General features: G+C 25.8%; 2 protein-coding genes and 1 long non-coding RNA gene across 3 annotated transcripts in view; 1 reads left to right on the top strand and 2 right to left on the bottom strand.

Moving 5' to 3' along the window:
- The window catches only part of LOC132918329 (chromobox protein homolog 1-like), a 66,408-nt gene extending 53,471 nt beyond the window's left edge, over nucleotides 1-12,937 (bottom strand). Inside the window, exons 1-3 of the transcript XR_009660449.1 lie at nucleotides 12,694-12,937; nucleotides 11,244-11,413; nucleotides 5,675-5,771 (exon numbers count right to left, since the gene is read on the bottom strand). The gene's annotated coding sequence lies outside the window, so the exon portion shown is untranslated. The remainder of the gene's footprint in view (nucleotides 1-5,674; nucleotides 5,772-11,243; nucleotides 11,414-12,693) is intronic.
- Nucleotides 12,938-19,454: 6,517 nt separating this feature from the next.
- On the top strand, nucleotides 19,455-22,999 carry LOC132918164 (uncharacterized). The gene is made up of 3 exons (XR_009660391.1): nucleotides 19,455-19,568; nucleotides 19,676-19,771; nucleotides 22,711-22,999. It is a non-coding gene; the product is annotated as an uncharacterized LOC132918164 (long non-coding RNA).
- Nucleotides 23,000-23,385: 386 nt separating this feature from the next.
- On the bottom strand, nucleotides 23,386-25,710 carry LOC132932205 (chromobox protein homolog 1-like). The gene is made up of 2 exons (XM_060998469.1): nucleotides 25,613-25,710; nucleotides 23,386-24,419 (listed from the first exon to the last, which is right to left on the bottom strand). Exons 1-2 carry the CDS (start codon nucleotides 25,621-25,623, stop codon nucleotides 24,173-24,175), a joined length of 258 nt encoding a protein of 85 aa, XP_060854452.1. The 5' UTR covers nucleotides 25,624-25,710; the 3' UTR covers nucleotides 23,386-24,172.
- Nucleotides 25,711-26,686: the final 976 nt, after the last annotated feature.

The raw sequence follows: 26,686 nt of genomic DNA, 5'->3' as shown, positions 1-26,686 counted from the left end.
TATTCACCATTATTACAGTAGAGACTTTCTTCTCGTGCGAGCGACTGCAAATGCTTTGATAGGAAGTCACCAATTTTGTTCTGTACCTGAAAATGGTAATAAAATAAGGTAATTAGTGATAAATCTGGGTGATAGCAATTTCTATGGTCATTTTTTGATAAAACAAAATACCTTTTCAAGGTTATTCATCATTATTACAGAAGAGACTTTCTTCTCGTGCGAGCGACTGCAAATGCTTTATTAGGAAGTCACCAATTCCGTTCTGCATCTGAAAAAAAATGGTAATAAAATTCGATAATTAATTATACATCGTGTTAATAGCAATGTTTTCAGTTATGATAATAAAATAAGTGTAAAATATTTACTCTTTAATGGAATTAATTAATCAAAATTAAACTAATATTCTATGTTTTTTTTATGAAAAAAACCAAAACCATAACATTAAAGTAAAAATCTCTTATACTCGGTAGATACTTCTTGTGCAAGTGACTGTAATGCCATTAGTTTGTTGTTCATCTATATCAACTTGTTTAAGAAAGAATACTAATATAATAAATAAAGGTCTTTGTGATGAATCTTAGTGGAGGAATGTTAATTAGATGAATGAGCTATTGAAATGTTTTAATGATCTCCATTAATTGTATATTAAGCTTCCTATTTTAATAATGAAATGACCATGGTTATTATCCATTAATGTATAAATGCTTAATCTAGATTTGCAGTTCCAGCTTATCGCAAACATTGATTGTTAAATATACATCATTGTCTACGATATGTTATAGCCTAAAATCAGATAATTTGGAACTCTTGATCATTTTATATTATTAAAGCCTTTTTGAAGCTTGAACATTATCTACTTACTAATTTTTAATGTTTATATAGCAATACAAGAGTATAATTAAATGCTCAATAAAAGAAGAAATCCATAAACATTTCATCATGAGATATATATCAATTGGTTTAATGGTATTATTTTCTATGCAAGCGACTACAAATGCTTTATTAAGAAGTCACCAATTTCGTTCTGTACCTGAAAATTGTAATAAATAAGGTAATTAGTGATAAATCTAGGTGAAAGCAATTTCTATGCTCTTTTTTTGATAAAACAAAATACCTTTTCAAGGTTATTCACCCTTATTACGGTAGAGACTTTTTTCTCGTCCGATCGACTGCAAATGCTTTATTAGGAAGTCACCAATTTCGTTTTGTACCTGTAAATTGTAATAAAATAAGGTAATAACTGATAACACTGGGTGATAGCAATTTCAATAGATATAATGAAAATTGTATGCTAAATTATTTACTTATAAATAGAAATAACAAATCAAAATAACAATTGATTTCTATACTCTTTTTTTTATAAAACAAAACACCTTTTCAAGGTTATTCACCATTATTACAGTAGAGACTTTCTTCTCGTGCGAGCGACTGCAAATGCTTTGATAGGAAGTCACTAATTTCGTTCTGCATCTGAAAAAAAATGGTAATAAAATTCGATAATTAATTATACATCGTGTTAATAGCAATGTTTTCAGTTATAATAAAAAAATTAGTGTAAAAAATTTACTCTTTAATGGAATTAATTAATCAAAATTAAACTAATATTCTATGTTTTTTTTATGAAAAAAACCAAAACCATAACATTAAAGTAAAAATCTCTTATACTCGGTAGATACTTCTTGTGCAAGTGACTGTAAAGCCATTAGTTTGTTAGTCTTCTATATCAACTTGTTTAAGAAAGAATACTAATATTATAATAAATTAAGGTATTTGTGATGAATCTTAGTGGAGGAAAGTTAATTAGATGAATGAGCTATTGAAATGTTTTAATGATCTCCATTAATTGTATATTAAGCTTCCTATTTTAATAATGAAATGACCATGGTTATTATCCATTAATGTATAAATGCTTAATCTAGATTTGCAGTTCCAGCTTATCGCAAACATTGATTGTTAAATATACATCATTGTCTACGATATGTTATAGCCTAAAATCAGATAATTTAGAACTCTTGATCATTTTATATTATTAAAGCCTTTTTGAAGCTTGAACATTATCTACTTACTAATTTTTAATGTTTATATAGCAATACAAGAGTATAATTAAATGCTCAATAAAAGAAGAAATCCATAAACATTTCATCATGAGATATATATCAATTGGTTTAATGGTATTATTTTCTATGCAAGCGACTACAAATGCTTTATTAAGAAGTCACCAATTTCGTTCTGTACCTGAAAATGGTAATAAAATAAGGTAATTAGTGATAAATCTGGGTGATAGCAATTTCTATGGTCATTTTTTGATAAAACAAAATACCTTTTCAAGGTTATTCATCATTATTACAGAAGAGACTTTCTTCTCGTGCGAGCGACTGCAAATGCTTTATTAGGAAGTCACCAATTCCGTTCTGCATCTGAAAAAAAAAGGTAATAAAATTAGATAATTAATTATACATCGTGATAATAGCAATGTTTTCAGTTATAATAAAAAAATTAGTGTAAAATATTTACTTATTAATGGAATTAATTAATCAAAATTAAAATAATAATCTATGTTTTTTTTTTTGAAAAAAACCAAAACCATAACATTAAAGTAAAAATCTCTTATACTCGGTAGATACTTCTTGTGCAAGTGACTGTAATGCCATTAGTTTGTTGGTCATCTATATCAACTTGTTTAAGACAGAATACAAATATAATAAATTAAGGTCTTTGTGATGAATCTTAGTGGAGGAAAGTTAATTAGATGAATGAGCTATTGAAATGTTTTAATGATCTCCATTAATTGTATATTAAGCTTCCTATTTCAATAATGAAATGACCATGGTTATTATCCATTAATGTATAAATGCTTAATCTAGATTTGCAGTTCCAGCTTATCGCAAACATTGATTGTTAAATATACATCATTGTCTACGATATGTTATAGCCTAAAATCAGATAATTTAGAACTCTTGATCATTTTATATTATTAAAGCCTTTTTGAAGCTTGAACATTATCTACTTACTAATTTTTAATGTTTATATAGCAATACAAGAGTATAATTAAATGCTCAATAAAAGAAGAAATCCATAAACATTTCATCATGAGATATATATCAATTGGTTTAATGGTATTATTTTCTATGCAAGCGACTACAAATGCTTTATTAAGAAGTCACCAATTTCGTTCTGTACCTGAAAATTGTAATAAATAAGGTAATTAGTGATAAATCTAGGTGAAAGCAATTTCTATGCTCTTTTTTTGATAAAACAAAATACCTTTTCAAGGTTATTCACCCTTATTACGGTAGAGACTTTTTTCTCGTCCGATCGACTGCAAATGCTTTATTAGGAAGTCACCAATTTCGTTTTGTACCTGTAAATTGTAATAAAATAAGGTAATAACTGATAACACTGGGTGATAGCAATTTCAATAGATATAATGAAAATTGAATGCTAAATTATTTACTTATAAATAGAAATAACAAATCAAAATAACAATTGATTTCTATACTCTTTTTTTTATAAAACAAAACACCTTTTCAAGGTTATTCACCATTATTACAGTAGAGACATTGTTCTCGTGCGAGCGACTGCAAATGCTTTGATAGGAAGTCACTAATTTCGTTCTGTACCTGAAAATTGTAATAAAATAAGGTAATAATTGATAAGACTGGGTGATAGCAATTTCAATAGATATATTGAAAATTGTATGCTACATTATTTACTTATAAATAGAAATAACAAATCAAAATAACAATTGATTTCTGTACTCTTTTTTTTATAAAACAAAATACCTTTTCAAGGTTATTCACCATTATTACAGTAGAGACTTTCTTCTCGTGCGAGCGACTGCAAATGCTTTGATAGGAAGTCACTAATTTCGTTCTGCATCTGAAAAAAAATGGTAATAAAATTCGATAATTAATTATACATCGTGTTAATAGCAATGTTTTCAGTTATAATAAAAAAATTAGTGTAAAAAATTTACTCTTTAATGGAATTAATTAATCAAAATTAAACTAATATTCTATGTTTTTTTTATGAAAAAAACCAAAACCATAACATTAAAGTAAAAATCTCTTATACTCGGTAGATACTTCTTGTGCAAGTGACTGTAATGCCATTAGTTTGTTAGTCTTCTATATCAACTTGTTTAAGAAAGAATACTAATATTATAATAAATTAAGGTATTTGTGATGAATCTTAGTGGAGGAAAGTTAATTAGATGAATGAGCTATTGAAATGTTTTAATGATCTCCATTAATTGTATATTAAGCTTCCTATTTTAATAATGAAATGACCATGGTTATTATCCATTAATGTATAAATGTTTAATCTAGATTTGCAGTTCCAGCTTATCGCAAACATTGATTGTTAAATATACATCATTGTCTACGATAAGTTATAGCCTAAAATCAGATAATTTGGAACCCTTGATCATTTTATATTATTAAAGCCTTTTTGAAGCTTGAACATTATCTACTTACTAATTTTTAATGTTTATATAGCAATACAAGAGTATAATTAAATGCTCAATAAAAGAAGAAATCCATAAACATTTCATCATGAGATATATATCAATTGATTTAATGGTATTATTTTCTATGCAAGCGACTACAAATGCTTTATTAAGAAGTCACCAATTTCGTTCTGTACCTGAAAATGGTAATAAAATAAGGTAATTAGTGATAAATCTGGGTGATAGCAATTTCTATGGTCATTTTTTGATAAAACAAAATACCTTTTCAAGGTTATTCATCATTATTACAGAAGAGACTTTCTTCTCGTGCGAGTGACTGCAAATGCTTTATTAGTAAGTCACCAATTCCGTTCTGCATCTGAAAAAAAAATGGTAATAAAATTCGATAATTAATTATACATCGTGTAAATAGCAATGTTTTCAGTTATAATAAAAAAATTAGTGTAAAAAATTTACTCTTTAATGGAATTAATTAATCAAAATTAAACTAATATTCTATGTTTTTTTTATGAAAAAAACCAAAACCATAACATTAAAGTAAAAATCTCTTATACTCGGTAGATACTTCTTGTGCAAGTGACTGTAATGCCATTAGTTTGTTGGTCTTCTATATCAACTTGTTTAAGAAAGAATACTAATATAATAAATTAAGGTATTTGTGATGAATCTTAGTGGAGGAAAGTTAATTAGATGAATGAGCTATTGAAATGTTTTAATGATCTCCATTAATTGTATATTAAGCTTCCTATTTTAATAAAGAAATGACCATGGTTATTATCCATTAATGTATAAATGCTTAATCTAGATGTGCAGTTCCAGCTTATCGCAAACATTGATTGTTAAATATACATCATTGTCTAAGATAAGTTATAGCCAAAAATCAGATAATTTGGAACCCTTGAGCATTTTATATTATTAAAACCTTTTTGAAGCTTGAACATTATCTACTTACTAATTTTTAATGTTTATAAAGCAATACAAGAATATAATTAAATGATCATAAAAGGAAAAAATCCATAAATATTTCATCATGAGTTACAAAACAATTGATTTAAAAGTATTATTTTCTGTGTATGCGACTGCAAATGTTTTATTAGGAAGTCACCAATTTCGTTCTGTACCTGAAAATGGTAATAAAATAAGTTAATTATTGATAAATCTGGGTGATAGCAATTTCTATGCTCTTTTTTTGACAAAACCAAATACCTTTTCAAGGTAATTCACCATTATTACAGTAGAGACTTTCTTCTCATGCGAGCGACTGCAAATGCTTTATTAGGAAGGCAGCAATTTCGTTCTGTACCTGAAAAATGTTAATAAAATTATATAACTATTTATAAATCTTAGTGATAGCAATGTCTACAAATATAATAAAAATTTTAGTGTAAAATATTAATATTTTTATGTAATGTTTTTCATTTTTTTTTTTTCAAAATAAAATGTACTTGGTTATTTATCAAATTACCCACTCAGAAACATTATGAAAGCAACAGTACTCATGCCCTCCATAAAAATTCTCTTATTTTATATTTTATGTTTTGTTTAAAAAATCAATATAATTCTTTTTTTTAAATAAAACTTTATTTTTTAATACATCTCAATGAATAATTTAAATATCTTAAGAATAGTTAATTTATACATTTTTTTAGTACCTATATGTCTTGTTTTATATTATTATATGAACATATAACCAAACACTAGTTATGTACTTTGGAAACTATTTATTCTGCAAATGTGGCAAAAAAATGGGGAAGTATTAATAGTAAAAATTGGAAACGTCATTTGAATGCATGTCAAAAAAAGAAAAATATTTCATCAATGAGCAGTATTAGACATTTTTTTAAGTCAACAGATTCTCTATACAAAAATGAAGGTAATAATAATTATATTTTTTGTATATGATATTTTAAAGTCATTATTATTTTAAATAATTCGTTATACATATTAGTTATTCAGTACCTATCTGGCAAATGACAAACAGTGTTGAATTCATATTTTTAATACCTTATAAATAGTATTATCAATTATGTAAATGCATGTACTTGTGAAGCTGACGAAAGTACATCTACATTACTAAGTAAAAACCACAATTTTAAATGTTGGATAAGATGATAAGAAAAAAATAAAAAAAATAATGAGTAATTTTAGACAAATAATCATTATTTTTTTTTTTTTATTAATTTACGGAATAAAAATTCTTTATTTAGTACAGCACACAACAATAATACAGTATTATAACATAATTAACATATACAAGGGGTGATGGGCCAAAAATATTATTATTATTTATTAAATAAATACTATTTAAAATTAAGAAGATTTTCAAAATGTATATATATATATATATATGAAATATATGCATTTATGTTTAAAATATCCAAAAATATGCAAAAAAAATTGTTCTGTTTAATCAAGAATAAGTTAAATCATGATTTATGGGCATATCTGACAACCTATCAAATTGAATCTAAGAAAAAAAATATGCAAATGCAAAAAATTCTAGCCTTTATTATTACTTAAACTTTTTTGAAAAATTAATAATATTTATGATATTTATTTTTCAGTTAATCAAAGCAAAGAAGTAACAACTCAGCATTAACAAAGTTAAATATTGATGATAATGATGTTGAGACACCAATAGACAAAAATATATAATATCTTGATTCGGGTAATCATGAATCTTTATTAAGACTCTAATAAAATGGACCGTAAGACTTATATTTAAATTATTATTATTTAAAAATTCTTCATAATCATAATTTTTATCATACGTTATGGTACCTACCTACATCAGGTGCGTTTATTCAGGTTTAATCATTTTTGCTAAAATCTTCAAACCTTCAAAGGGTATTTTAAAATCATTATCAGATCTCTATATTATACTATCTTTTTGCCTTATATTATCTTCTCTGTTATATTTACAGTTTTAATGTAAAAATAAAAAATAATATTACACAGTAAATACTGACCACATTTAGAACACATTTTAAGATTTTGGCACTATTATTTTATTTCTAGAATTGGAAGGCAAAATTACAAATAACGCACCTGACCTTAATATGTATTAAATGTATATGGTTAAATATGTATATGGTATATGTATAAAAAAAAATCTGTCTCTATAGTTTGTTTTTATTTACAGTTACATAAATTAAATTAAATTTTATTTTAGTATACATAGAAATTATATGATAATTTTTTTACAGTTGTTGAGTTTGGTAATGATCCTTCTATTTTTGGTGAAGTTGTTAAAATAAATCCTGATCTTATTGAATAAATCTTCAAAAATGGATCAGCTCAGCCTGTTCATAATCAATTGCCAAATAAATGTTTTCCAAAAGATAGTCTGGGCCGTTCATTGTTTCATGAAAACTGGTATTATAAAATCAACCAAGTGGAGAAATAATTTGCAGAAAATGGTTGTCCTATTCTGTAAGAAAAAATAAAATATCTCTCTACTGTGCGTTGTTTGGAAATCGTGAAAATAAGAGTTAGACACGCGAAAGCTTTTCAAACTGGAAAAATGGAGTTACTAAAATTATTATTCATGAAACCTCTGAAACCCATATAACAGCATCAATTAAGGCCATGTATAAGCTTCATTTCCTCTTTTACCATCAATAATACAACAAAATAGGTATATTATTGTTATGAATAGAGAAATAGATAGCTATTTAGTGGATCTGACTTTGTTTCTGGCTAGCCTTTTAGTGGGCATAAAGAAAGATGGCATGATGAATTAAGAAGTAATTTTAAATTTCTAGCTTTGCTTTTAGCAAAATATTCTCCAGCTTTGGCTTCACATATTATAGAAGTACAAATTAGAGGGGAAAAAAACACATAATTTTTTATCATGGTAAAGACAAAACCAGTTAATACAAGGTATATCTACTACTATTTGTAATGTGATACAACAAGAAATTTTAAGCACTACTTTTTTAGTGTTCCGTTAAATACAACTTTTGACACATCACGAAAAGAACAGCTTTCATTGGTTTTTAGATACATAAATAAAACTTCAGGACTAGTTTGTGAAAGATTAGTGGTAGTTTATGAAACTTTACTCACAAATAGAAATCATCTTTTTACCATGTTTGACAATATTTGTAAAGATATGAACCTAAATTGGATCTAAATATCAGATCTAAATATGATGGCGCTGCATTGATGAGAGAAGCCTATAAAGGACTTCAAGCAATTATCAAAAAATAAAATCCTAGAGCTATTTACATTTGGTGTTGGGCACATAGATTTAATCTCATTATTGTAGATATAGTTAGCACTTATGTGGTTGCTCGTGAACCTTTTGAAACACTTTATGATTTCATTGGAAGCAGTAAAAAAAGAGTTGGATTTCAACTGAAGTCAACCGAATGACATTGAAAACAAATTGACAAATAAAGCATTCAGATCAAGTTTGATAAGTAGAAATGTATAAACTATAATATTATTATTATATGAATACCTTAATTATTTCTTCCTGTTTAATGTAATTTATTTATATACATTATAATAATAAATAATTGTATATGAAAGTATATAATAAGTAACATAACAAAAATAACTGAAAAATATAATTAACTATGTAGGTATCAAATATAAAAAAAAAATTGATTAGAAATTAGAAAATAAGTTAACAATAACATATTGTTATACAGTTATAGTTGGTTATATTTGTAGTTATTTTTGTTATACCCTCAGTATACACTGTACATACTAATTATATACATATTTGATTTTGTATGCATTGCAGATTATAGAGCTCAAACGTCATTCAAGAAAACATTAATAGCCACATTTCGTCAAATGTTATGAAAAACATTTGAGGACATATTTTTAAAAGACTACAGTTATATTGGACAAAAAAAAGAAAAACATTTTTTCATCTCTTGCTTTGTGTTCTGCAATTAAAGGTAATATATTATAATATTACTTATTTTTTAAATAATAGAACTATAGAATTATAAATTAAATATTTATTTGTTTGTAAATTTATGTATACCTATTATAAAAAAATGAATTAGGTAAACAATTTAGATTATTAGATTATATATTGTATAATGTATAGTAATGAAATAAAATTAAATATGTGATTTAAAAAGAAAATAAATTAATTTTAAATGTATATATTAGGGTATATTCTTTGATTTTCGAGCATTATATATACAGGATATATTTGTATTTTTGAATTTATAACATTCTATAGATCCTACAGTAGTACAATTAATATAAAACTAAATAATATATATACTATTGACAGTACCTATATACTGCAAGAATAATAATTATTTTGTAACACACAAATCTAGGTTATATTATATTACTTTAACATGCATACATACATAATAATATAATATAATAGACCATTATACCTATAGTACGGCTAAACGTATTAGCTATGTTAAATATAGTGGTAGACTCAAATTGCAGTAAACTTAATAATAATATAATGAACTATTAAAGTATATATAATGCTTTCTTTTATGTATTTTAATATTTTAATTATTCATTATTTTTTATAATTGTTTATAATGAAAGCAGTAAGAAAAATAAAATTCATTAAAAATGTCTCAAACTCAGAAACTGAAAAGTCATTAAAGATAAATATTGCTGGGGAAACATTCCATATAATAAAAAATAAAAATACTGAAATAGATATGCTTAATTGTAATTATTACAAATAAATTTAATATTTAAAATAAAGAATAAAACCTGTTTATTTATTAATTTCTGAAATGTTTATTGAGACCAATGAGACATAACACTATAATAACCTATTTTAACAGTATTTTTATTATGATGTTTTTATGATCAAAAAATATAAATAATAATATAATATAAATATAGTGCAAATAATATATATTTAGATACATTTTCAACAAAATTATAACATTATTAAAATATTATTTGCACAATACAAATAATGTATTAAAAACATCATTTTGACATACTAATATGATTAATAATTATTATAACATTTAAATGTCATATTTTTTATAATAATATCATTACATAAATTAAATTATTATATTATAACATTATCTTAGTATTACTATTATAAAGAAATATTCTTGGCCAATGTTCTTGGCTAACAATAACATTATAAAATCTTAAATATTATGAAAAAGTAAAGTTTTTGTAATATTATTCATTGTGAAATTAAATTATAATTACCAAGGCTGGGCATTAACGAGTTATAAAGTTAAAGTTAAGTTACTTTTAACTAAGTTACTTAATGAGTTACTTTTATTTTCATGAGTAACCTAACTTAATGAGAAAACCCAGAATGATTTTAATAAATTAACTATTAGTTATTAAGCAATAAATTTGTTATGTCGTCAACAGTTATTAATTGTTCATAACATTCTATTTGTATTGTTTCGTGTGACCTTTCATGTAATTAACTTTACACAATAAAATGAAAACTAACTTATTTTTTAACTAAGGTAAGTTACTTTTTTTCAAATTAACTTTTAACAAGTTAAATAAATAAAAAAAGTAACTTTTAACTTCAAAATTAACTCACATGTTTCTGTATCAACTTAACTTAATGAGTTAAAATAATTAGTTAACTTGTCCAGCCTTGATAATTACATTGTTATATTTTTATTTAACTAACCTGGTAGATTTGCAGCATCAGCTTATCGCAAATATTGATTGTTGAATACACATCAACATTTGCGATAAGTTATCGCTAAAAATCAGTAGTTATTGATAACAGTAGAGAAATTTGTATTATTCTTTTATAAATTTATAAAGCATTTACATAACTTACCTGTTTATGATATTCAAATAGCAATACAAGAATTTAATTAGTTGCTCATAAAATTAAAGAACCCAAAAACTTTTCATCATAAGGTTTAAATCGATTATTTTACGCCTTTTTTTTCTTGTGCAAGGGACTGTAACAACTTTTATTAGTAATTCACAAATATCCATCCGTTTCTGAAAAAAACAATGATAATTAAATTAGGTTTTACGGATAAATCTTCGTGATAGAAATTTCAAAAGATAGAATGAAAATTATATGCTACACTATTTACTTATAAATGGAATGCCTGTATGTTATATTAAGTACTGTAAGTCTTTCTTTTTTTACGGAATTTTTTACATGTTTATGTAATGCGTATACTACTGCTATAACTTTGATACAATATAATATGATATAATTTTAATTTTAAAATTTAAAGTTCAATACAGATGTCTAGTTTATAAGTTAATACAATAAAAGCAAATAAAATAATAATATAGAATTTTGCTATGAAAACTGGATAATTTCATTAAGAATTGTAACAGTTGTGAACAGTATATTGAATTACTTAAACTTTGTCAATATATGTTTGCTATTCCAGCTCATAATGCAAATTTAGTGAGAATGTTTTCTAATATGAACATTCAAATGGACAGATAAAAGGAACCGATTGAAAATAGCAACAATTGAAGCAATTTTTTATGTTCATACAAATGTTAATAAAAATTGTTTTGAGTTTTATAATTTAGTCTATATGATTATAATTTATAATTTTTAAATATACTATGTTCTAAAATGGACCAGTATACCAGTTTTTGTTCGCAACAGCTAGAAGCTGCGCACGCCGTCCCCAGTACACCAGTGTGTTAAGTTCTGTCTCGTGACAATAAGAACGTGCACACAACTTTTGGCCACTCGATACTCATCTCATTTAGAATAGCGTATAAATAGTAAGATTATATAATAAGATGACTACATGGCTACTAATAAAGTTGTATGTCCTTAAAATTTAGACACAATTACATCATTATGACAAATAATAAAATAAATACTTAATAAAAATAAATTAATACATAACAGCAATTTCACATAAATTGAAATAAACAAGAATATGTGTACAAGTTATTGCACAGTAATATCTATCTCATTTTATCTTTAGAAAAAATATTCGTTTACATATAGTATTATCAAAAGTAAATAATTCTATACATTTTCATATCGAGATCTACACCCACCAGTATTAATAATTTATTTTTGTAAAAAGGGTGTGAGTGCTAAAAATTATTCACCGGCTAGCACCGTGTTCTGTTATATAGTATGCATACAGTGTAACAATATGAATTTGGTCGGCGGTCGTAGACCGCACAATATAGCATAAAATAGAGAAGACATATTTTTATGTTTTTTTTTTGTTATCTAAAATTTAGATTTAGATTCTAAATCACCCAGCTGTATGATATGTATGTTGTCGTACCGTCACGGAGCTATTGAATATTAAAATACTTCGTTAGCTGGTCGCCGCCCGTTACTTGCGACGTTTGTTTATTCATGTGGACGGAGGGTAGGACGTCTTATAAACTATGATAAAATGAAATAACGCAACAAAACTGGTATGGTTAAAAAAAAAAAGAAGCATTATTACCGTGTCACTTTATTGCTTTTTTAATATTATTCTATACAATTAAACGAGGAATGATCAGAAGGTGCCGAACAAAATAATTAACAACAACAAACGGAAGGTAAATAATCTTATCTGAAGCCGCGGTCGTGGTGGTGATACGACAGCAGCTGACGCCTGGTCTGTGGCGGCGGAGAACACTACTGCCAACAGTGCCAACCAGACTAAAACGGCAACGGCTCACAATACCCAACTTCTATTGCTGCTCCTATTTTATAGCAATCGCTATGCGTTCAGCGTTGCACCATTGATTATACCTAAATCATTATATTATATAAACGTGATTGCACACCCGGCAACGTAAGGATGGCGCGGACGTGATGCTTTTAGACCAACGACGGGGACAACGACCACGGACCGTGGTGTGTAGGACTGGTGTCTGGTTGACGCAGCATAGTCGGAACTTCGGCAGTGCTAGTCCGCGGCTCATGACGCGCTACCATAGCTATGAGTGTAGTAGGAGGGCAAGGCCGGATTAAGAGGGGGTCTAGCCGAAGTGGAAGCCCCGTGGCCCTTTCAAGTACCAAAGTAAAAGGGGCCAAAACAATTTTGATCTGGTATTCATTTTTCAGTGATTTTAAAGAATAGTTTTTCTAATAATCATTTTTTTTTTATTGACAAAAATAACTAAATAGTAAATACCTTCATATTAAGCACTATGGTATAAAAAAGAAGCATTTTACATTTATTTAATAATTCTATTGTTATCAATAGACAATAATGTCATCAATAAATGAGAACTTAAACATATTAATGATTTTATATTCTGAGAATCCAAACGCTTTTTTTTTTAGAATAACCATAATTAAATTCCCGTAAGCACTTAGATTTAAAAGATTTTAAGATCAGAAATATTTTAAAATAACAAAATAAGAATTCATGGATATTACCATAGTTGAGATTTTTTTTATTTAACTAATATAAAACTACGATAGCTCAACAATTACAGTATATGACAAGAAAGTTGTATAGATCATAATTAAAGGATAACAATGATAAAATCTATAAATTACGACTCTTGTTATCAATTTTAACCACAACTTTTTACAAAAATAAATAATACGAACGTAGTATAGACTGGTAATGAATGAAAACATAATATATTATTTATTCTTCTGTGATATAAGGTGTTAACTATTTTTCGAATATTATATTACTGTAAACCACGATTAAAGATACATCTTTAATCGTGCATTCATGCTGTAAACCTTGAGCAACGGGTTCAACACCAAATAGTCTATTATAAACTATAATAAAACAAGAAATAATAATTATTTTTGTAAATTACATAATTATTAGGAACTTTTACTAACTTAAATACTTAATACTTTAATAGACAAGCTTGAATGGACTAACGATGTTATCGGGGCATCAGGCCATTAAGTTGAACCCCTATGACGTATTGGATATTTTGGCGATAAAACAAAAAGAAAAATTGACTTGATATTGTAATTTATGAAAAATATATTTAATTTAATTTAATTGCTTACTAATTTATTGTCTTTGAAAACCATTATAATACCATTTACCTCATTTAATTTTTAACAATAAATTAATATAATATTGTGATCTATGAGATTTAATAGCCAATGGTGGTATGGGGGGGCATAGCCCCAATAGACAATGGCGTCCGCAGGTGGGCCAAAGGGGTCATTTGGGAATTATTTAAAACTATTGTTAAATTTATGTCACGTAAATTAATTATAACATAACTTTATTGAGATCCATTTAAGAAGTATGACATAAAGTTGTTTATTTTTTATGTATAGATTATGCTATTTTAGAATGAAGACAGTAGAAATATATTAAAATTTAAAATAATCTTTTTTGATTTGGTTTTAGAATTTTGATCTTGCCCGGGTGGGATTATATACTTCGGGCGCGCTTGCCACCAGATACTATGATAGTATAAACTTATATCCCAGTCCCACCACAGAACCAATTCCAAATTACGCCACTGGTGTCAACACTCAATAGTATGTACATATGCATTATAACTAATATAACTTTTTAGTTTAGTGAGTTGTGAGTATACTATTTAATAAATAATAATTAATTATCAGAGTAAGTGAGTAACATACTTTTACATTATTTTACTTGACATAAATCAAATTTCTATATAAAAACGAACGTTTACTTAATAGTTAGTAGTGTATAGTGTACAGTGTAAGTGCCTATATAGTATATTTATAAACAATATAAATTACATAAAAACAATATAGTAGATACAAACTTCGGGCAATGTAAACTCCGCCAAAATACCGGTTAGATAAAAAGGTAATGAAAAGGTGTAATGCAAACTCAGCTAGTTTTATTTTCTTACCTGTACTAGGTAAATGGAAAATTGGAAACTCTGTCAACACTTCCCAGATTAAATACGTTAACAATGTTAACATACGCTGGAATTGCTAAAATAGTTAAGTTGATACTTGATATTAGTTTGATGCGTAGTCATTTAAAAAATGTAAAAATAATTTTATCTTCATAATAGTATTCAGCTAATTATTTCCCCACAATGATGATATCGTCAGTAGACTGTAGGCACCTATACTTTGACCATAGACCTTTAGTGTTTGTATTTTTTCACCAATCACTTGCATTTTTACTTATCGGTATACCGCAAGCGTGATTCAAAGAAAATAAATAGGAAAAGAAAAATAATGATAAGCAATTTATAATTTTGACAATTTCGAAAATATTATCTAGAAAAAAGATTTTATTCAACACAACGATTTTTATTTTTTAATTCATATTTTAATAGCATATTATTTAGTAGGGCAAATGCATATTTTAAAATTTTTTTGGGCAAGAAGTTCTTACCCACATTAATAAGTTTAAAATGTCTGCGTGTATACCAAAATATATAATATGTATATTTTTTATTTATTTTTTTTAATTTAAATAATGACGTTTCTTATATTGTCTATGTTATGTTTGTATTCCATAATAAAAATTTTTAACTATGATTACCTGGTATTGAAAAAAAAATCTAAAATTTCATATGCCTTAATTTTTTTAACATTTTTCTGTATAAAGGTTAGTTATTTCTAAGATAGTTAAATTTTTAAGTATTTACGTAATTTTTTTTGTCTGTTATTTTTGGTCGAACAGATGGTTTGTCGTCGATGAAAAATTGAAAATATATACGAGTATATAAAAATAAAAGACTATTATAATAATATATACTAGACACGAGTACATAAAAATAAAACACTATTATAGATATATATATTATATAGTAGGTAAATTGTACATTTAGAAAGTGAATATTTACAAAGCAAGTATGTAACAATAAAAGGTTTTATTACAGGTAAACCGTCGGTAATTGTGTTTCCAGAGTGTTCGAATTGATTCGGAAACGTCCGAATTGGTTCCCGGGTTGTTTCAAAGTGTATATCCGAATTTGTTCCCGAGTTGTTAAAAATTGTGGCTTTATAAATAATTTATAACAAAAATTTTTTAAAAATTCAAATCTCAACTTAAAAATATGAAATAAATATAATAAATATAGGTATATCGTTTTTTTTAATTCGTACATTTTTTTTTTATAGTTATTATTTTCTATTATTGAGGTAAAAACTTCTAACTAAATTTCCTTATTTTTAGACTTCAGGTTTTGTAGTTTGTTGTAGTTTGTGAACTTCGCAATTTTATATAAATTTCAATTTGAACTTCTTTTAATACATCCATAAATTGAAATATGTTCGGATGTGCGGAATAAAAGCAACTGTTGAATTTGCTATGAAATGATTCACAGCAATTAGTAGTTCGTTCTATTCGTATTTTATATATATATATAAGTAATATGTTATGTATATTATTGTGAATATGTATAAGTAGGGCTCGGGGACTCCTTGAAGGTTGCATGTTTTTAAATAATCATTAAAAACATAGCTAAGTAATATAGGAATTTGTTTCATAACAATACTAGTTTATATTTAAAATTTATAGTTGCATTTGCATATTTTGCATATATGATCATTTTTCATTTATAAGTGCATATTTGACAATTGTTTATATCAATGAGTAAGTTTTTAATTCCCAACTTAAGAAAATATCTAATAGTTCAAATGTTCAATCTTCAATTTAATTCTCAAGGTAATTAGTACTAAATTAAAAATATACAAATGTATTTAATTTAAGTTAAATAAAAATGTTTATTTTAGACTAAAACTCGATGTAAAATGAAAACAAATCTGAAAAAAGGAAAATAAATATTTCAGATAATATATCAAATTTATCAATGTTATCAAATTTATTTATTTATGGTTCATATCTACAAATATTATTAATTATTATAATTTATTACAAATATACTATTCTTAAATGCATATTTTAATAACATATTTAGAGATTCTTTAGGGCATAAATGCGTGCATATTTTAAGGTTTTTTAGGGCATGAAATCCCAAGCCCTACACAGTAGCGTAGCCAAGATTTCTAAATGGAGGGGGCAACAAAAAAGTATTATATAAAATACACTGCTTAATGCTTATCGCCTAGACAAAACAACTGGTAACGTTTGCAATCGAATTAGGTACCACAGCTATTGATAATAAATAACATTTCTACTTTTTTTATATTCTATGCACGTACTGATATAAAAACAAAAATTAAAATACGGCCGATGGGGGGGGGGGGCATGGCCTCTCTGCTTTCCTGGCTACACCACTGGCCTTACATATTAGGTATAGATATATAATATACTTTTGTGGTTTTATATGATGCTTATAAAAAATATTTAAACATTTCAAAACCGGTTTTATTATTTAGTGGATATTACCTAGTGACCGTCAAATTTATTAAGAATTCCGAGAAAAATTATATCTAAGCAATAATATTAAAACACATTTTTGAAATAAAATACATAATTTTGTAGCGTTCAGATACACGCTCGGTGTATAAAATGTAAATTATTATTATTATTTTTATATGTGACAAAAACTCGCATAGCCATACAATCCATGGTAATAAGTACTTATAGTTACTAGTATATGGCTTTTTTTATTGATTAGTATATATATAATATATAGTTAGTAGGTATATCAATAAATAACAACCTAATATCATTATACCTACTATTATAAATTTATTATATTTCATATATCATCATAGATACATCGTACCCACAGATATGTATAATCTATAACTAAACCTTAAGATGTAATGGACTTCAGAGTTCAGACACCCTCAATTATTCAGTATGAAATAAATCTGGATTGTTGTTCGTACACAGTATCTACGTAAGACAACAACAAAACAAATCATCCTGTCGCAGTTAAAAAAGAATATATATTTTTTAGAGTGCGTATCGATGTATTGCCGACCGCCCTACCAGTGTATGTAATTTTTATATACAGCATGTTACACTCAAATACCACTGTCCATTACCACTACACACTTATAATTTCGACTCCAAGACGCAGTCAGTATAGACAAGACATACGCTTTATCTTTAATTTATTTTATTATAATAAATCCCACACATTTTAAATTTTTAATTTACAGTCCAGTGTCAGTTAGCAGATATCATAGTACAATAATATTACTTAATACTTTATACATATAGCCATATAGGTACAATCAAAATTGACGAAAGCGCACTTTTAATTCCGATTTTTAGCACATTAGATATTAAATAATATGTAGTTACCAAATACCAATGTAAAATATGATGTGCATATTAAAATGTGTACAAGCGGAAGTTTTTATCCCGATTTTTTTTTTTAATTCACTAGCCACTAACTTATGATTTATCTTTTAATTTTATGTAATTTATATAATTCGTTAATATCAGAGTCAATACGTTACAAAAAGTACGGAGTAATGTGACCGTTGCAACTTGTATATTGTACTGAATAGTGAATGGCATTGAAAAGTCTTGAGTGTAAATGTTTAATAACTAAAAACTATAGATTCAATCAGAGAATCCAACACTTAAAAACAGATTCGTAGTTAAAAAAGTCACTAACTTGAAAATTACTAATTTACCAAATGATCTACATGGCTTATCTGGAAGTTCTAAAATCAATAGTAAATGGTAATAGGCAATAATATTATGCACACGCCACACAATATATTATATTTTTAGGAACCTTTCGGTGCACTCGGTGCAGTTACATACAACAATGTATTACATATTTACATCAGAATATCGACCGGCGCAATTAATGTATACCTTTTTTCTATACCATAAATTTTTGTTTCTCTACCTGTCATTTTCGGCGCAATAATTGATGTATGATCAAAAATAATGCGGCCTCTCTCGTAATTACGCCGCGATAATTTCGTTTCAGAGATAGGTAATAACTAATAAGTAATAACTAATAGGCGTATTAATGAATACGGTCTGCCGCAACAGGCACAGCGGTGGTGATATGGACGCACAAAGTCATCTCTGAAGCGTTGTTTAGGTTTCATTTTCTGTATAGTGTCCTCATCATATTATTAATAATTATAATAATTTTATAGTCTTGTTATTGTTATCACTTATCAGTCTTTATTTACATTGTGTAATCAGTGACTGATTATCAGTCTTCGAAAACGACGAAAACTACCCACAGTACAGACTTCTATACTTAAAAAATTTGTAGCGAAAACACATTGAATGCGTATTGCGTTATGCGTAGTGGCGACGAAATGTACAACTAAGATAAAAGCTGTATTAAAAAGGTTCGTGTTAATCATAGATATAAAACATGTATATCTGTGGTGTTAATTAACACTGTGTATCTTGACTACAGATTCTAGTATCTTACCATTTTCTTAACTGGTCATAGGTCTTATTTATTGGCTCGGAAGTTGTTGGAGTTGTATATAGTTTTATATGCTCTCAGATTATAGCATGTGGAGCTAGAAATCTGAACTTTATGATGGTAAGTTTAAAATGCATATTTTGCATATTTCATTGATATTTTTACAGTTATTATCATTTATAATATTTTCTAAAAAATTGTTTTTTTTTCTTAACCTATATATTTTAAATAATATTGAATATAAAATTCAATATCATTTTACATAATTATTTATCTGCGCTTTTCATTACAGCATAAACATGACCCAATACCGCTCAAAATGCGTAAAACAATATCACACAAAAAAATGGTATGATACTCCGCAGATTCATTTGAACCAGGCATACAAAGAATTATGTATCTTAAAAAAAAAACATCAACTAAAAATAATAAATAATTAAAAATGAGTAGAACTGTAAAAATAATAAAATATAAATAAAATATGTTTAGCTCCATTTTCTAACTACCAAGTTTAAAGTTATTTTTTTATTTAACAAATTATATAACGTTTGTTTGATAAAGAAAGCAAGTGCTGGTATATTAAAATGCCTTCCCAATCACATTTCTGTCGTATTGTTTGTTTCAATAAAAAATGGATATTTTCAAATTAAAAAAATTTTTTTGGAAAAAATTAAAAATGGTTTTTTACTTTTTTTTATTTTAGATTATTGTAAAAGGTAGGTTATTACTTATTTGTGATACATTACATTGAAAAAAATGCACTACAAGATCTGCATTATTTTTTGAATCACAGATACTGACTTCCCAATAATTTACATACTGTACTCGTCTATTATGTTTTTAATTTCTTCCATAAACATTAATGTTACTCAATTAGATAAACTTAACTTTTTGATTTTAGATATCAGCTTATAATATTAATCAAAGAACAGTACATATTTAAAAATATATTAAATCCTTTAATACGGTTTATTTGATAAATATTTATGAAAGAAAAAAAAATAATATACCTAATATAAACATTTTATAAAAACAACAATTTAAACAAATAAAAATAAAATTTACTTATTGATAAACATATTTATTATTGTCATGCATACATCATAAAGGCCATAGAGTAAAGATTGAAGTTTTCAGAAGCTTTATATTATTGTTTTTCAACATAATTTTTTTTTTTTTTTGTGATGCAATTAAAATTATATTTCTCATAATCTTTAATGATCATAGTAAAGTTATATTAGTATCTTTTTAAATTTGTAATTGCTCGAATTTGTCTTTAAAAGTTAATTTTTTTTTCAAACAAGCATTTTCTTACAACTCTAGACTTGCTGATGAATCATTGTTAGTTTTTTTCTAATTAAGTTTTAATAAACACATAGTTATTTTTATTAAATATAACTGCTTCTTTCCATGTGCACCAACTTGTAATAATTGGTTCAAGTGCCGATAGCAAATCGGGTAATTTTTTCTTCATAAAGTTGAATATGGGAAGACAACTTTAAAAATAATTCATTACATTGCTAATTGATTTGTATTTATCATTATATGATTATCATATTATTATAAAAACAATTAAATTAAAAAAACATTTTGGTGCTGTAATCACAGATAATATATAAACATAATATTAGGTATGTTTATGTATCTTTGGCCGTAATCGACTGTATTTATAATTTATAACGACAATTTTTTAATAACAAAAATAAGTCATTATCAATTTTAAATAATTATGTCACAATAAAAAAACTATTTGTAAAATTTAATACAAATCTCTGTTCTTTTGCTCCAGTATAAAGATTACTTTCATTTGCTGGGTTCATTCATTGTCCTAGTAGAAGAAATTTATCTGACCACAATTAAAAATTAGTTTTTCTTAAAGAAAATTAATCATATGCATTTTAGTAAAAAAAAATGTATACAATTCTTTTATTTAATTTTAAATTTAATTTCATGTTTAAATTGTATTACCTACCATATTATATAAATACCATTGACTTAGTTAACAATTTAATTGCTATAAAATATAAATATTACTATACCTATGTTTCATGCACTTATTTTATAAGAAGACTAATAATTACTGATTTTAAGACTGTTACGTTAGACAATTGATAAATGTTTTAAAGACTGTTATATAAACATGTTTTTTTATTGTAATTTATTATTTAGGTAGGTTATCTTATGCTTAATACATTCAACTTTTAAAATGTGTTAATTATATTATAATTAATAAATAAATACAAACATATGTTATTTACCAATGCAACTTTTAACTTTAAATGAAACTTAGTTACATAATTGTAACTTGTAACCAGTTATAATAAATAAAATAAATTGCCCAACCCTGACAGCAATTCAAATATTTGAGTTACCAATAACTTTGCTAATTACAATATTAAAATTTCACTTTAATATTTGTTTATCATAAAATAGTAATTATATTATAATTGTAAATCTTAATGATCACTTGCTTGGTGAGTTCATAAAATATAAAAATTTTATTTAAATAGATTTTATGAAAATGAAGATAAGAATGTATAGTTTACAGTTTACTTGAAAATGTAACAATTATAATAATTGCACTTGTAACTAAATTTTTTTATAAATTAATAATTTTACAAATAAAAAATTTAAGCAGTACATTTGAAGTTACTCAAACATTTTGATATTTTAATAAATAAATATATTTACGTAAAAATTGTATTCTTTAACTTGAGTTAAATTTATATCACTACCTATTCAGTTATAATAACTATTCAAATATACTTTATGAAAATTGAACTATATTTTTGTATATTAATTTTCTGATTATTGATGGTTAATTAATTTTTAATTCATTGCATTTTTTTAAAAAAAATTTATCAATTTCATTACATTTTTTGGCTGTTTTTTGCAGAAATTTTAATATAAATGGTTTTGGTACTAAAGTTATCAAGTTTATGTACATTTAAAAAAATATATTATTATTTAAATGTTTTTAAATTGCTATTAGTTCAATGTATAACAATCTCGTTTTTAATATAATATTTGTATTAATATAATCTTATTTTAAATTTCAGATTTTATGCATATGACTCACTCAAAATCTATGTGTCGACATATTGGTGGAAAATGAAGATGGCACTAATGATAGAATTCATCTTAAAACATGAGCAGACTAGTATAAATATACATATATGATATAAGAGGTTTATTGCATAATCAATATTTTTTCATAACTAAAATAGTGATAAAAGGATTGTGGCTTAACTCCTTAGTGATAAATTAAACTAGGTTTAGACACCTTCATTGTATTATTATTGTTATTAGCAACCAATTATAGAATATGAATATTTAGTTTTTTTTTAATCTTCTTGTGAAATAAGTTACAACCTTTGTCAAATTGCTTACAATTAAAACACATAATCATTGTATTGATTACAATTAACTACAATTAAAATTAAAATGAATAAAACATATTAATTTTGAAAATTAATATACAATAGATAAAAATGAATATTAAATATAATAAAAATTATTTGAAGTTGTATTTTGTTTAAAGTTGGACATTGAGTAAAATACTGTATATTTTACTGTACTGAGACGATTAAAATATTTATTGGGATACTTGCTGAAAAATCAGCACGTTTGGTCATACTAGCTATAAATTTACAGTGATATTGATAATACAAAAAAACAAAATAACTAGATGATTTTAAATGGTACTATAGCTCTGTCGATAATAATAGATAATATACGGTGAAAAAATGCTTTTAATTATTAAAATAAGATACAAGTATTCAATATTTAGACTCAACATTTGAACAAATAAATAAACTTAAATTAACATATTTTGGCATTTAAGTGGAAACTACACTCGCGTGTTGTTACCGTAAAACATAGCAAAAGCTGTTTAGCGCGGAATAGAACCCATTTGACTGTAGTTAAGACTCCAAATTGATAAATAATATAGTTGAGAACATTATCTGTGAAATAACGTTTTTATTTATTTTATATCACTTATACAATTTCAAATTGTTTCAAAATCCATTATTTTAAATTATTTTATTTTTAGTCAAGATATCTAAAAATAATAACAATATTTCACAGCCAATGTTCTTCTTTTTATGTAGTGAAAATGTTGTTTCTTAGTTATGACTTATGATTGTAGTTTGGTTCTTTCCCGTGCAATACAGATTTTGCTATGTTTTACATCTGTAAAACAGTGATAATAGGGTGTGTCCTCTTAAGAAATAATTTTTCAAAACCAATAATTATTTAATAACATAAACTGATATATAAACAAATTTTAAGAGAACACTATTATTATACTGTAATAAAAAAAAAAATTGCTATTTTATGAAAGTATTGAATAACTAACATTTAAATATTTAATAATTGATGAACTAATAAATTTATCTGTAAGGCATACCTACTACATATAATAAAATTAAATAATTGAAGACATTTACAATAAGATATGATATAAAATAAAAGTCCCTTTTTGAACACTTGTCATCCTTATCTGTATTATAATAGTTATTAAACGCCATTAAATTCATCTAAACCCACTATTGGTAATGATAAATAGAAATCGAGAACGATTTGTGGGAATTTTTTATTAGCCTCTTTAGCTGGTATCAACTCGGCTTCATCAATTCCTTTAAACTTCACTAAAAATGTCAACGGGCCACTAAAATCAGTAACTCCTACAATTTTTTCTGCTTGTTTATTGTTAGGCTTGGAATTTTCATGTTCTGCATTTGAACCGTTCAGTTTTTTGCTTGAGCTGTAAGAAAATTACATTAATATGTTGATGATTGAAACATCAAAATGGATTTATCATTTATTTAAAATAGGTTGCTGCAGATGACAACCAAACAGTGTTACTAAACTTTTTTTTGTATACGTGTAACCTCTATAAGTATTATGCCTTACAAATCATATAATTTGTATGATATTATTAATAGTATGCTTATGATTATGATTATGCTTATGATTCACTACATTGTTTTAGTTACTTATGTTTAATATTAATAAAAATAATAAAAAAAAAAATAATAAAATAAAAATTGTATATTTGTAGAACAAAATAAATACCTCATCTAATCATTGTAAGAATAAGTTTGTCAAGTGAACAGAAATCTTACTATTTTTATTCTACAAATATCCCTGAAATATTATGTAGAATTTAAAAAGATGACAGAATCACATTACTAATTGGAAAACACAAAACTTAATATGCGCATAAATGCATAATAGGTGTGTATTGTCTTATTTAATAAACCAGCAGCAGAGCTCCAAGAATGATGAACTCACAATTCGCCGTTAGAAAGAAAAGTAAAAGTCACAACTATAAGACATATTCATATCTGATGTATTTGTATACATACATGTAGTAAAAAGTAGTTTTTTTTTATTATTATTTGTTCGTTTGATAGATATATGAAAACATGACTACGACGATCATTTGTGTACCAATTAGTCGATCCTGACAGTTGACACAAACAAGAACGCGCATAAATAGGGTAAGTCCGAAAACCATCGTAGCCTGTCTACGGCGAAGACGTATGTGCATTGCATTATAATCTACTTAGTCACTTAGGACTACAAAGTAAGAGAAAGGCAATGCATAACACTTTCAACTCTCAGGTTACGCGATTGGAAAATTGTTGATGTAGGTAGGTATCCATTATAAATTCGAAATGGATTTCGTGATTTATTATTTGTACGGTCGAACATTTACCTATAACCACCATTACCTTCATTTGGATAATGATGACGGTGGCGACGTCGCCAAAATTACCGATGAACTACAAGATAATGATTTTTTTTTTTTTTTAAAGTATTCAGACCTCAGTCATGTGCAGATAATATGGATAACAGATAACATTTGCAAACAATGAAAACAGCGGGTAAAAACCGAGTTACAGGAAATTCAGAAGCTCAGGCATATGCATAAATATTATAGTTGTTACTCACCTGGGATTCATATCGAAGACTGTCAATGAAAATATCTGAAATGAGTTTACGGCGGTGGAGATGTCAACCGTGTGACGGGATCCAAGTAAATGAAAGACAACAGTGGATCATCGACCGACAAACAACAAATTACAGAACAAATACATACAGTACCAACAACTTAATAAAAATGATGATTGTACAAGAGATATCAACACTATAGACACATTGTTTGTAACGGGAAAAAATGGTATTCCTGCCAACAACGTTGATTTCGGAGGGACAAGCATGACGGTAAATGGCATGATGTTACGAACACTTTTATCGTTGAAATGGAATGCTCGAGACCAGCCCGCCATTTTTTTATTTAAAAAAGAGTCACTGCGTATTAATATGGAATAAATCACACAAACATTACACATGTTCACTTAATGAAAAAATCAGTGTTCGGAACGTTCACTAAAAAAATTAATACGTTCACGTTCACGTTCAGTCCTTAAAAAAGGAACTCGTTCATGTCCACGTTCTTTCAAAAAATGAACGCGTTTACTTAACTAAACATTTAATTTTTTTAATTTCTTTTTATGAATCAACCTGCAGTAAATATAAAATTCCATAATCATATACGACTTTACCCAAAAATAAAAATACAATTTAGAATTTAGAGCAATAACAATTTATAAAGTATCTGAATTATATTTTTAATATCTGACATGTTATTTGAGTTACATTTTGATAATAATTTCCTAGTGATTAATAGCCGACCAGTTAAAAAAAATCTTTTCTATTGGAGACTTAGATTCAGGTGGAATTCAAAAATATAATTTTAATTCCTAATATATTCATCTGAAACTTTAAATATAATATATTAAATATTTCCTAAAAATGAAAATAATAAATCAAAATTAAAATTATATTCTATGCTTTTTTATGAAAAAAACCAAAATCATAACATTAAAGAAAAATCACTAATGCCATTAGTTTGTTGGTCATCTATATCAACTTGTTTAAGAAAGAATACTTATATAATAAATTAAGGTATTTGTGATGAATCTTAGTGGATGAAAGTTAATTAGATAAATGAGCTATTGATAT

The sequence above is a fragment of the Rhopalosiphum padi genome, chromosome 1 (genome assembly GCF_020882245.1).
Source record: "Rhopalosiphum padi isolate XX-2018 chromosome 1, ASM2088224v1, whole genome shotgun sequence".
NCBI lineage: Eukaryota > Metazoa > Arthropoda > Insecta > Hemiptera > Aphididae > Rhopalosiphum > Rhopalosiphum padi.
The sequence above is the reverse complement of the archived record's forward strand: the minus strand, read 5'-3'. Positions and strand labels throughout refer to the sequence as shown.